This window comes from Acanthochromis polyacanthus, chromosome 4 (genome assembly GCF_021347895.1).
Source record: "Acanthochromis polyacanthus isolate Apoly-LR-REF ecotype Palm Island chromosome 4, KAUST_Apoly_ChrSc, whole genome shotgun sequence".
Classification (NCBI taxonomy): Eukaryota; Metazoa; Chordata; class Actinopteri; family Pomacentridae; genus Acanthochromis; species Acanthochromis polyacanthus.
This window is the reverse complement of record NC_067116.1, coordinates 46117076-46130773: the sequence shown is the minus strand read 5'-3', so window position 1 is coordinate 46130773 and position 13698 is coordinate 46117076. Positions and strand designations below refer to the sequence as shown.

Here is a 13698-nt window from a genome sequence, read left to right as displayed (position 1 = left end):
GTAGTGTCTGCATGCCGCTCCTATTTTCTGCTCTTCAACGCAATAAAAATGTACTGGGGCGAAAAATAAAAACTTGTGTTTGTTTGATTTGCAGGGGAAACAAGCATGAATTGTAAGTATAATTGTAAGCTGCAGCTGTGCCAGGGTCAAGTCACATAGAATCAGCTCCTTTATTAAGTACAGCAAGTTGAGGCATTTGCACAGGAAATCAACATCTTCTGAACACGTAATACAGGGTGGCATACTGCATAAAAGTACCAGGAATATACTCATATGCAAGTGTCTTTAGTGTTCTTTCAGTGAAACGAGCTCTAATACAGAGCCACATACAGTGTACAGTCTACGTTTTCGCATTAGTCACAACTCCTTTACCATTTCTTTCATTGTTACAGGTCCTGGATTAAAGTACAAGTGCCTCCGTTATTATGTTTCTGTCGAGTTCAGGAATGGGCACAGTGTAAACAGGGCAGTCACTTGTTCTGCATGGAATGTTCGCTAGAGAAACCGTAGCTGCTCCTCCTCCAATGCTCGCCTCGCTTCGGCCTTCCCGAAGCCGCCACAGTCTTTTTATCCAACACACTAACCCAACTGTCCCGAAGAAAGATTGATCATCATCATCATCATCCGCCAAAGAAAAACAGAAAGTGCTCAGGAGTAGAGGACGGGAGCGGTCGGCAGAGAGGGGTAGTGGCTCTTCCTCAGCAGGTAGGAGGGGCTTATATGTTGATTGACAGATTCAAGCCTTTACAGAATCTGTGAGGGGAGGGGGTTTATAGTATCCAACGGGGCAGGAAGGCGAGGTGAGGGGGGCAGGAAGCCGATACAGCGCAGTGCTGAGTTCAGGTGTAGCGTGGCATCTCGCACTGTTCACAGCGGTTGAGTGCAGGGTGGTTGAGGAAGGTGCAGCTTTCACAGTTCCATTGAGCTCCTTCGAAGTCCTCATCCCTCTGGGGGGCCGGCGCCGGCTTGGAGGCCTGGTCGCCTTCTGACGGAAACACAAAGAGAACCGTTCATTCACACACATGGGCTCGGCAGGAATTAACCACGGCTGTCCGTCAGCGGACATGCATTCAGGTTTCAACTATTAAATAGACGTTCAGTAAATAGCAGGTATCGCCTCCTGTTTCCATGTCAACGCACTGGAGTCAGCTAAGCTTTTGGTTTTCAAAGCAAAATGTCCAAAATCTTCAAAATAAGAAAAATATGAGTGAGGAGGATCTGAACGTTCTTTCACCGAAACTCAAATCTGTATCTTGGCAACGGGATTAATGTGGGATTCGGCCCAGCAGAGGCAAACAGATTAACTTATTATTACTATTAACTTAATCTGTTATTTCGACCTCTCTCTCACCTTTCCTCCCGGTTTTGGGCGGCACCACCGGACCGGGCTGGATGTTGTCGTAGAAGTTGTTCATGGCTTTGGGATCGAACTTCCCTGAGGAAGAGAGAAGAAATCAGACACAGGACTTTAGTTTGTTAACTAGTGTCAGCTCAGTCCTGCGTTCAAGCTTGTGAGTCCAACAGGAGGGAGTTTAAAAGAACTGCTGCTGCTGCTGGAATCATTTTCTGTCAAACCTCATCTCATAAAAATCACAACTTGCTCTGCTGTGTTCTGATGTCTAAAAAGCCCTTGAATTCATGGATCTCTAACTGGGTTGGATTTCAAACTCTTGTGCATTTTTCCACACATTCACAGATTTTCAGCGCCTTGTCAATCGGCCGTTTCCCCACATGGACACGAGGAACACATTTCTAAGCAAACACAAGCCGTCAGCTGCAGAGACGCTGCCTCCAGTTCACATTTGTGACGACTCAACGCGGGCGGGGATCTCACCGTCTGCTCAGAGGAGTTTCACAGCAAAAAACCTTCCAAACAGCTTCGGGCTTTGGCTGCTCAGATGTTTACTTCATTGACAGATTAAGGGTTAGTGGCAATTAACCAACGGGAGAGAATTTCATCCAAGTAAAGTTCCCTTGCATCTGAGTGTGAAAGAAGCGGCACACAAAAAAATTTCAAGCAAATTATGCAATTACACGGCCCGTTTGTCACCAAAGAGCACAATTAACACCGGTTACAGGTATAGATTTTGTCACCGGTACAGAAAGGTTAGGGTTAACCCTAACCTTAGATGATATATGATATCATCTAACAGTGTTATAAACACTGGCTAACATATGATTCCCACGATCTAAACGTCTGAGGAAAATATAATGCAATCAGCTTCCCTGTAATATAAAAAAAAAAAGATACTTTGGCACCAAAATAACGGTAAATTCTGGAAAATGAAGGTAGTTTTTGTTGTAGACACTTTCTGCTCTGGAGGTTCTGGACAAGGAGATATGTTGTCCTCCAGTAGGACGATTAGGAACAGCACAGTGTTCTTATATTAACACAATGTAGTCATATTTTTGTATTTCATCTTTTCTCAGTCAGTTAGTCATTAGTCGTAGTTAGTAAAGTTTTTATACTTCTTATTTTGATTGGCTGTTTAGACTGTGCACAAATGGCAAATAAAAATCTTGAATGTTACATCTGGAAAATTAAATTTAAAAGCTAAGAAAATGATCTTGGTGCTGTCTTAACATTTAAAAGCTGCTGAAATACAACATCAGAACTGGTACTTTTGTCTTGAACTGCTACCAAACACTGAGTTTCTGGGATCACGACGCCCCAAGCTGCAAAAACAAATTTAGTTTTCGGCCGACGCCATCAAAAACTAACTGGTGTGTGACATCTCAGAAAAAACACATCTACTACAGAAGAACAACACTAAACTTCAGCTTTTTGGCCATTTGGCAGAACACAACAGAAAGTTGAGATGTTAAAGTGTAAAAATGTCGATTTAAACTAGAAACTCCAACATTCCAAAAAAAAAAAAAAAAGTTTAACAAAGTGGGGAAAAAGCATTGAGCAGCTAAAACAACTTTTTGTTTTTGTAGGGTTAGACTTTAACAGCTTTGAATTCTATGAAAATACAACAAAAGTCATCGATGTTATAAAATCAGGATTGTAGTAGCAGATTGGATGTGATTCCTTGTAGTCTAAATGCAGTTTAGTCACCGACAGCTTCTGACAGCTTCTGACAGCAGAAACTGTCACAGAGAGCAGGAGAGAAGCAGCTGTAACGAGCTTCCTGTGTGTTTTCTGTTGCATTAATGAACTGTTCATATACACTACCAGGCAAAAGTTTGGACTCGCCCCCCTAATTTTACCGTATTTAAGAGCTAACTTTAGCAATTTTCATGAGTATGCTATGAACAAAATTTAATCAAGTAGGGATATTTCTCAGCATTTAGAGATGAAAGCATTACTAGAAGGTTTAGGTAGCAACATTACCCTCTTTTGTTTGGTTAAAACACTTAAAACATCTTTAGAAAGGGTTGCATGTCCCCTGTAATAACTGTGCCATCCCAATAGAATGTTTTTCACACCTTGATTCACAGTTCTTTACTCTGTTCACAAATATTTTGTGATGATTATCACTGACCATCACTGATAATTTCTGGACAGAAGAATGTCTTTAACTAATTGGAAGATTTAGAAATATGAAGTAGCACAAAAATAGCCAGAAAACCTCAGTTAAGCAAAGAAAAAAGGAATGAAATTCAGGTTTTGAAAAAGAAGGCTGTTCTACAAGACAAATTGCTCAGAAAGTTAAAGTCTCACAAAGTGGAGCTGCAAAAACAATAAAGAGACATGAAGAGAAACCGGTTCACATGAAGACAGATTTGGTTCTGGTAGAAGCAGAGTCACGTCTAAAGCTGAAGATAAGTTCATCAGGGTCACCAGTCTTCAAAATAGACAAAAGACAGACTCAGAAATAAGAGCTCAGCTAAACTCAACCAGGAGCAATAAGGTGTCAGTGGATACGGCGGGAAACTGGTCTGAAAAGCAGAGTAGCTGCTAAGAAAGCAGAACATAAAGAAGATACTTCAGTGGGCTAAAGAACATAGAAACTGGACTTTAGAAGAATGGAAAACAGTTCAGTTCAATGTTTGGATCAAAACGGTGCAGGTACGTTGAACGTAGGGTTGGAGAACGCTCGACTCCTGCGTGTGCTGGAGAAGAAGCTAAGGATTATGACTTGGCCAGCTCAATCCTCTGACCTTAACCCCATCGAACTTGCATGGGATGAACTGGACAGAAACACAGCAGTGATGCCAACCGCACCACAAGTGCTGCAAACCTTTATGAGATTTTGGCAGAAACATGGGAGGAAATTTCAATTGACTATCTCATGTCACTGATTGCAAGAATGCCTCGAATTTCTTATCAAAGCTAAAGGAGGCTATTTTGATGAGTCACAGATTTAGACAGTGTTTTATGCTAAATGCTTCAATTTTGTTTTCAGTGTTCTTATCTATAGTTCTACTGTGATTAGAAATGGAACATGGCTAAACTGCGCTCATAATTTAGGTAACATGAACCGATCACAGAAATATTAGGGGCGAGTCCAAACTTTTGCCTGGTATTTTTTTTGTATTTTTAGTGCCGTTGTGGTCGGGCGTTAAAACCCGTAAAGACAGTTTGCAAACTACCTTTTAGTTCTGGGAATTTGAAGGATGCCTCAGCTGTTGTTGCTGAAATTTTATATCAAACCGAGTCGAACTCTGACCATCGTCTGAAACTGCAGCAGAAAATAATAACTGGAGCCAAAGACGACTGGCGTTCAGCAACAAGTACCTAGGAGCAACATTTGATACGACGTAAAATGAATAAAAATACTGACATATATTTAGAGCGACTACTTGCAGCAGTAAAATCCACAGTATAACATGCTCTGCTTTGGCTGTTGCTCTGGTTTTGTGTTTGAATGTTTTTCTATGCGAGTTGTCTTCTGTTTCATTACTTTTTTAACCTACTGATGATTGCTGTGTGTTCTGAGGCACAGATACGACTTGGAGGGACAATGTTTAAAACTAGTAACATTGAAACTAGTTTAAAAAACTAAAAATGATTGCTGCTTCTAAGTAAATCGGTTACACTCTGCTTCCAGACAGGCCACTCCTGGTAAACGGATAACGGACTGCGACTAATTTCCACGTGCTGCGGTCATTAATCCTGATAAAAACATTATATCAATTACATAATCGACCAGCAGCAAAAACAGCGCGCACGAACCCACGGCGAGGGTCGAGCCATCGGGTCGTCTTAGAACATCTGTATGTGCTGTGGTGGATCCACATCCATCATTCTGGACCCTTCGGCTCTCCAGAGATCAATGCTTTCAAATAAATCAGAGGCGCACTTTAAAGGTTTGTGTGGGAATGTGCACTCGTGTGTGCACGCACCTCGATGCTGCAGCAGATCCGTCTCCTTCAGCGTACAGTCGATATCAATCTGCAGCTGTCTGTTCAGACTCCGCAGTCTGGTCATCTCTTCAGGCTGAAAAACACACAACTGGGTTAAATTAGAGCAAAACAAACACCTCGACAGCCGCCGTCCGGCCTCCAAAACTTCCTCTCAGTGACATTAAACTAATTCTTAATGAGTGAACGGTGCGGTTGGCATCACTGCTGTGTTTTAACTGCACTGCGTTAAGCGTTTCTGCTTTTAACTTCACTAGATTCAATCCAAAGCCTGATTCAATCTCAGAGTAATATTTGCAACGCGGAGTCTGAAATATTAATCAACATTTTGTCAGGGAGAGGGAAAGGGCATTAAGATTTCAGATGCGAGCCTGAGAGCGTGTTCGGTCCTTACTCGGGGTATTAGACTGGTGGAGTTGACTCGTCGAAAGCGTCTCTGCAGAGCGTCGTATTCCATGTTGTTGACGTCGGCCTTCAGCTGCTCCAGTTTCTGCTTCTCCATCAGCAGCTCCTTCATTAGTCGCTCCATCCTGGCCCGCTGGTGGAGCAAGAGAGCTGCAGGAAAACACCAGGAGTTTCAGGATTAACAAAAAAAACAAATTTAATAAGAAGATGTTTCTCACTGTATCTGCTCTGCTGCTACAGCATTTTAACACACAAGGGCAAAACTAACATAAAGGCACAGGAGCTGGACAAACGATCAAACACATGAAATAGGGAAAGATGTCAAAGATGTCCGATAAACGACAGACTTCTCGACGGAAGGAACAAACATGGCAAAAAGATCAGAATCGGAAAAGCCTTTTTATGAGTTCACACAAGGAATGGACGAGGTGAAAAGAGTTGCGTTACTCAGCAAAAACAACAAGACAAGAATAAATGTAGAAATCTAAATCTGAGTTAAAAAAAAACATAAATTTGCCTAAACCAGGGTGATGAATTACACAATTTAAATTTCAATATTACATATGAGTTTCTAATATCATAGAAAGCTGCATTGTTCTAATTATCTGCATTGGTAGTGGAACGGATGTCAAAAAATGAACGATAAACATCATAACATTATGCTTCTTTAACATCCAATTATCACCCATGTCATATTTTCAAATGCCAGTTTTAAAAGCAAAAAAGTTGGCATTTGAAGAAGACTGTCAGCTTTTAAACACCTAAAATATGCAGCGCACTGACGCGTATGTTGTTGGGTTATATTAAGAATCTATCATGTGAGATGTTTAGTATTTGCTTTGAAATGCACAAAGAGAACCAACATGACACATAAAACCTCTAAAATCTGGAATATTTAAATGTAATCTGAACAAAAATGTACACACAGCATTAATATTTACATCTGGGAATATTACTAATATTAACCCTACAACCAAGACAAACACAGAGAGTTAATGAGGTAGTCGATGCTGCTTGTGTAGATCTTTTCCAGGGACACCCAGAGCATTGTGTGCTAATGTAATACATCTATATAATATATGTATTGATGAGGTGATCATATTCTGTCTGGATCGATTCCTGAGATGAGAAGCCGTGAATTTGCCTGGCAGCTCCAACTGCAGTGTTATTCGAATAAAGCTGCATATCAAAGCCAGGTTTTATAGTCTCTAGGGAAAGGAGTGTCTGATCACGCTATCTGATCGTTGTCCTCAAAACACACACCTGGCCAGGGTGTGGACTCACTCAGCAAGTGAGAAGTTAAACCGCCCGACAAGTTTTGGTGCGCCGTTGTTCAAATCTAACCTTTTATTTACATTGGAAACAAAAAGGAGGCTTTTTCTTAAAGTCAGAAAATAACACAAATTTCATGCTGTGTTTGTATTTTTGCTGAGCATACACACGTCTGAAACGTAAAATGCAAGAATTTGGTTTCAATTCAACCCACTAACATCAACAATGTCAAGTCTGTTTATGTTCTGACATTTTATCTCTGCAGTAGAAATCAACCAATATGGGTGGTTTTATAAGGCAAATACTTATTATTGCTAATCAAGAAAGATCTCATATTTGAGATCAATATATAATAAATGTCATGTGATAGCAGAGAAACTGTCATTCATAACGAGGCTAGAGTTAGAGGGGATAATGTCTATTATCTCCTCTGTTTATGCTAATCAGTTTGATAATCAGAGTCATCAGTTTGTCTCCTGCTGTTCTTCTCTTTCACTGTTCTACCACTTTTATTGTCGTCTAAGGTCCAGATCGTAGAGCGTTATTAATTATTGTTTTCCAGATTCCGTTTCAGTTTTATCCGTGGCTCAGCATTAGCTGCTTTGAGAGAAGCTAATTTCCTGGTTTGTGTTTCTTGTTGACTTTCTGCTGATTGAGAGACGTTTCTGAGACCACAGAGTGATGACAAAAAGAGGAGACTGATCACACCTGAAGTAGAGCATTTAAATCATCGATAAAAATACCGACAGAGAAAATCAGAGAAATGCCAGGTTGATAATCCGTCTGAAGGTGCACACAGTAAACAAATGGAGATTAGGGGTGTTGCAGCTGAAATCCGGCTCAGGATGTTGTGGTTATAAAACACTTGTCTGAACTAGCAAGACACGAAATTATCATTAAATTCTAAGAAAACAAGCACCTCAACAGTTGTTGCATGAAAAAGAATGTCTTCCTGTCCTTATTTCAGCCTGAAACACAAGTTAAATGTCAGCTTTTCCTAGCCACACACATGCAGACGAACTGACAGAAAATATAAAATCTTACTTACCTTGTGTGTAGGCATAGTCGTCAGAGCCTGAGCTGAAACGCCGGGGCATTTGCGGAAACTGACTGGTGACGTTTCCTGGCAGAGCGGAGATGGGCAGGATGGGCGCCGGGGCCGAGTGGCGCTCCCCTTGGTCCACTATGTTGAGCAGAGACTCGGCTTCGGCCACGGGAGGCGAGCTGGGCGGCCTCTGAGCCTGGCCTCCCGGGGACACTTTGATTTTGAAGGTGTAGGCCGACTGGCCGGGCTGCGGGGAGGAGGCGGGTCGAGGCCTGGCAGGGCCCTGGTGCTGCAGGTACATCCCCGGGTGGAACGCCGCCGGCCCCTGAGGTCCGGTCATGGTCACGCCCCTGGACGGGGAGCTGGGCGACGGGCTGGTGGCCATGTAAAGCGCCCCCTGGGGGTGGGCGGTGTGCACAGGCGAGTTGCTGCGAGGCCGTGGACCCTCTAGGGTGATTTCTATCTGGTTCATAAGGGAGCTCTTTGTGTGGTAGGGCCTGTAGACGGCCGGCTGCTGCTGCTGCTGCTGCGGTTGCTGCTGGTGATGGTAGGGCATGCTGGGAAGGGTCGGGGAGCTAAGGGACTGGAAGAGGTACTGCTGGTGCTGGGGCTGGGGCTGATGCTGAGGGGAGCTGTAAGGCGAGCTGTACGTAGGAGTGCTGTAGGGAGACTGCTGATGCTGATAGACCGGCGCCCCCGAGGAGGACCAGGGTGCCGGCTGCGGGCTCTGGGAGGGCGACGGTCGGATGTACAGGGTGGTGTTGGAGCTGTTGGCGTAGTGCCCTGGGGGGATCTGCAGAGCCTGGGGGACGCTGGGTATGCTCTGCGACAGAGTGACAGTGATAGGGTTCATAGTGTAGCGCTGAACGGGGGAGTAGGTGGGAGACATGCCCTGCATGGTGGGTGGGGGGGTGGGGGTGCTGGCCGAGCGGCTCTGATCGTTCATAAAGAAGGGGTTGTATCCGGGAGAGGGGGCGATGGTGGCGGGGGCTGACAGCGGCTCCGGGTAACTGGGCCGCTGGGGTTCGATGTGACTGTCACTGGTGCTGTGCACGAGGGAGCGACTGACTCCTGTCGCTCCACCGTTGGATTTGGTGGCCTCTGAGCCCGGGTAGCCCAGACTGATGTGGAGCATGTGGTTCCGGCCCAGTCGCCCTTCCTCTGGACTGTGATGGAAGTCTCCATACAGGTAGCGGTTGCTCTCCTGAGCCAGCAGGTGGCAGCAGAGGTCCAGATTATTGTTGTTCTGAGAGAGCAACAGAAAAGTTTGCTTTTCTTTACTGTACCCTTTATTCAGACATAAAACACATAATATTACTACGTCATCGGTGAAGGTGACTTTTCTGTTAATGTTTCTCACAGCTTCATTCAGACACCACTGTCACGGTACACGTGTGATATTTGTCATTCACTTCAAAGTGTACAAATACACAGTAAGGCACTAAAGACAATCGAAACCAACAGCAGCTTAACAAACTGTCCCTATTTTAAGATTCCCTGAACACTAAAAATTCTGTTCAAGTGAGATAATATTCAAACTACTGCTTTAAAAAACAGCTGTAACTAAGGTTTTACCTGCAGCTGATAAACTACAACTCTGTGTAACAGCTCACTTGTCTGAGGGAAAGAAAAGTTCCCAGTGTGACCTGCTGTTAGATCCTGATCGATTGGGTCTCCTTGTCAGGATAATCAATGATTGTAGGTGTTTCATGAAGTTACCGGCACTGTTAGGTGGTAATAAATGTGCATAACTCTCATTCACATGAATCCTGCTGCAGGTGTTTAATATAATACAAGAAAAAGTCCTACAGAGACCGCGAAGCAACAAACTAAACTTCCTGTTACAGACTTGTGGGAAGAATAACTCTGATTACATTTACCGTTGGCAAGTAACATTAATTTAAGCAGTTAGTATCCGTTTTAATCACAGTAAAGTTGTATTTTTGGAAAATTTCAGTTTGTAGCCCAACGGATGTGAAACTGTAGCACAAAGCGAACGAGGACAAGTGATATTTCGCGCTTTGTGATGTTTTTGGAGCAATATTGGTGTTTGAATGTGTAAAAAAATCTTTCCTAAATCACTTTACACAGCTATAAGTACTGATGTTTAAGTGTGACTGTCTAATAATGCAGCTGCAGGCACTTCAGAAATGTTCAGTGTTGAAAGTGATACAGAAATGTTAGTCGTGTGTAACAGAGGAAGGGCTGTATCTGTAGTATTTTTATATACACAACGCTGGGTTAGCACATTGGGGGGGGCGAATATTCGGATACCAAAATTAATATCCAGATACTGCCGTAGCGAACGAATATTCGGATATTCGGGTCCAGCCCTACAATGTATTTTGCTTTTATTTTACTTATTTATTTTTTTATTCTGGATGTTTATTTTATCTGGTTGTATATTTTATTGTATGAGTGGTACGTGTTGTCTGACCCCTCTGTCTAAAACAAATTTCTCCCAAGGGACGCCAATAAAGACACCTTGACCTTGATGTTACCTGGTCTCACTTTTCTGCTAAAGTGACCATTGTGTAGCCTAGCCGCTCTAGACCCAGCTCTGAAGACACAAGGGTCTAGGAACTCTCGACAGGGAGGGAGGCGGGCTAAAAGGTTGTCTATCAAATCACTCTGCAGCAATTGGGTAGGTATACAACCAATCAGCACAATGAATAGGCTGACAGAGAAATCAGAGGATGCGGTAGTTCGGTGAAGCCTTATTTATACAGTCAATGGGTGAAGCTCAAGTATATTACAGACATGTTAACAGAAAGATTATTCAGAGTCGGTGCTAATGGAGCTCAACGACTGTTGTCGTTTTTGTTGTCGACCCTGACAGAGAATTAAATTCGTTGCCGTGGGTTGTCTAGCGCGGCTAGGCTAGTTGTTTCCGGTTGTTTCTGTCAGAATCGTCGCGCCTCTGTCGTCACTTAGTTACGCCCGCCTTCTGACTCTACACTTCATGGTGATTGGTCCGGCCAGTTTTAGGAGAATCCAGCCTCGAGGCTTATGGAGGGTAACTAGACCCACCCTGGCAGAGAATTAAATTCGTTGCCATGGGTTGTCTAGCACAGCTAGGCTAACCATGGTGATCATTTGGACATAAAATGGACTTCAATTTTCCTCTGGATTAATGAAGTATCTATGTGTAGATAGATTAATAGATAGATCTATATACCTATAGATCTATCTATCTATCTATCTATCTATCAGTCAATCAATCTTTCTATAGATCTACAGATAGATAGATCTATTGACAGATCGATCGATGTGTAGATAGATCTGTCTTTTGATCTATCTATATACCTATAGATAGATAGATAGATGTGTGTGTGTGTACCTGCAGAAGGCACTGGGACACCACCCCCTCTGGGATCTCTGGGAAACGCTGCTTGAGGTCCTGCAGGATGTGGTAGTCGAGCTGAGAGCCTCCCTGCGCCATCCTGAGCCAACAGAGAGTCAACAAGCCCAAAGCTGCAAGTGCCGAAATATCCGACCTCGTCTCATCCCCTGAAGACGCACAAGATGACACACAAAAACAGAGGACAAAACTAAAATGTCTAGGGAACTCTTGGAATAATCCCATTAGGCTGCTGGCCTGCCAAATGTCTGTCACACACCCTATGTGTCAGCAGTAATCTCAGCATGTCAGTTAAACTGTTTGTGAGGCTGTCAGTCTGAGAGTTCAGGAAGAAAACTGTTTATCCATGAAGGTGAAACGGCGCAGGTATCTCACAGGGACCCAAAGGACACACGTCAGTCGTATTCAATCACATTAGCACACCAGCGCTGGCTCGCAAGGTGCCTGTCAGTCTGTTGTTGTTTGTTTAGCCCTACTGTTGCACCAAGCAACGACGACATGGCTAGCTAGCAGGCTAGCTCCGAGCATCAGTTAGCCTCTGTACTTCACTCACACAAACAGCAGCATCGGACACAGTATCACCATTCCTGGGGACTGTCCCATATCACCTGTGACCGGTTCAGCAACCCCCAAACAAGTCACCTGTTCCGTTTAAAGGAGATTAACTCAACTGCCTGCCAGCTAACTGTGCTAATGCTAACCCTAGCTTGGTGCTACTCAGCTGTCACAGCCTGGGTGTTGATGGATTAGCGAGCTAACTATGCTAAAGCCAGTTGGCCACCAACAGCTCCGCGGAACTCACCATACGTCGAGAGTCTCCCTCATGTCTCAGGCCGCAGCTGAGTCCCGGAGAGAGCCGCGATGTTTGTGAAACAGCGCGCCGACGTCGGTCAATTTCTTGTTTCGGCGAAATAACTTGTAGTTTCGCATTCCAGCGTCAGGCCGCCGCTGCCGAACCGCATCAGCTCAAACTCTCGCGACAATGGCATGTTCCCGGACCAGGAAGTGGTTCAAACTGACGGGATCAAAAATACGTCATTGGACGGGATGGACACTGTCCGTAGTGCGCATGCGTACCAGCTGTGGTCCTGTAGCAGAACTCCATTCATTTTTTATTCATTTTTAACTCAACACGCGCGAATATCTCTACAAAATAGCTTATACTCTATAAATACTACGTCAATCAAAAACGGGACGTTTGAACACTTTTGTACCAGGGGACACATGTCCCAGTCCCCTAAAAATGACTATTATTAGTATCTGTCATAATTTTAATATCACTTACAATGTGATTATGACAACAAAATATACAAATATTGCAGATCCATTAAATATTAGACTTTATTCCGAGGGCACTTTTCAAACCCCATGCTACAAAGTGCTAAATAATCCTTAATTATTAATGCTGTGTTAATCTCCATAAATAATATTACTGCAGGGCTTCAGAGTCAATATTTAATGTAGTTAGAGGAATTTTTTGTCCCTAATGTGTAAATTGTTCAGGTAAATTCATACAGTGGATAACACTGCAGGGCCTTAACCTCAATATTGACACTCGTAATGAAAAGCATATAGCCTAAACTGCTGTTGCTTTAAATATGCTGTATAAATAATGACTTAACAGATTTATCAGGTCACATGTTTTCATAGTTGTGCCACTTTTCTGTAGTTTCAGAGTCAGGATTAATCTTTCTTAGTTTTGTGTTTTCACTAGGGGGCAGTGAGCGACGCTGGAGATCTGAGCTTCAGAGACAATAACAGGAAGGATCCTGGATGGACTGAAGGAAACCCTTTTAATCTGCTGCTTTAATCGCTTTAAAAATAGAGCCGGAAAAACTCATATTTCCTCATGATTTCATCAAATTTAGGATGCAAATGATCAGTGATCTGACCATGTGTTCAGATGTTGTCTGGTGCACAATTCCAGGGATGAGCCTGATGTTATGTGTGTTTTAAGGTATTTATTTAAGCTAATTGGTGTCAGCTGAAGGGACTGACAGCGATTTTTTTACAACAAGTATTTTAACTTTAGGTTCAGTTCAAACACGTCCTAATTATAGGCAAAGTTATTATTTAAAGGGAAATCTTGTGACGAGTTAAGCCAAATATTTAAGATCAGGTTAATCTACTTTGTCATTCTGGATGTAATGTTTGGATCTCTGCCTCCTTATTTATGATATTTCTAAAGCATTGTCGTAATGTTCTTGCACATCCTTTGCATTTAACTCTACAAACTGTATGAACACGTGACAAAGCAAACTCTTGAATCTTTAATCTTGAATTAAATTGCTTTGCCTTTAAGCTG

At 43.1% G+C, this 13698-nt stretch overlaps 1 protein-coding gene across 1 annotated transcript; it reads right to left on the bottom strand.

Moving 5' to 3' along the window:
• Nucleotides 1–146: 146 nt before the first annotated feature.
• Nucleotides 147–12390, bottom strand: tab3 (TGF-beta activated kinase 1 (MAP3K7) binding protein 3). Its single transcript, XM_022216120.2, has 7 exons — nt 12196–12390; nt 11373–11542; nt 8036–9278; nt 5705–5865; nt 5293–5386; nt 1352–1435; nt 147–985 (listed from the first exon to the last, which is right to left on the bottom strand). Exons 2-7 carry the CDS (start codon nt 11472–11474, stop codon nt 840–842), a joined length of 1830 nt encoding a protein of 609 aa, XP_022071812.2. The 5' UTR covers nt 11475–11542; nt 12196–12390; the 3' UTR covers nt 147–839.
• Between the last annotated feature and the right edge of the window lie 1308 nt (nt 12391–13698).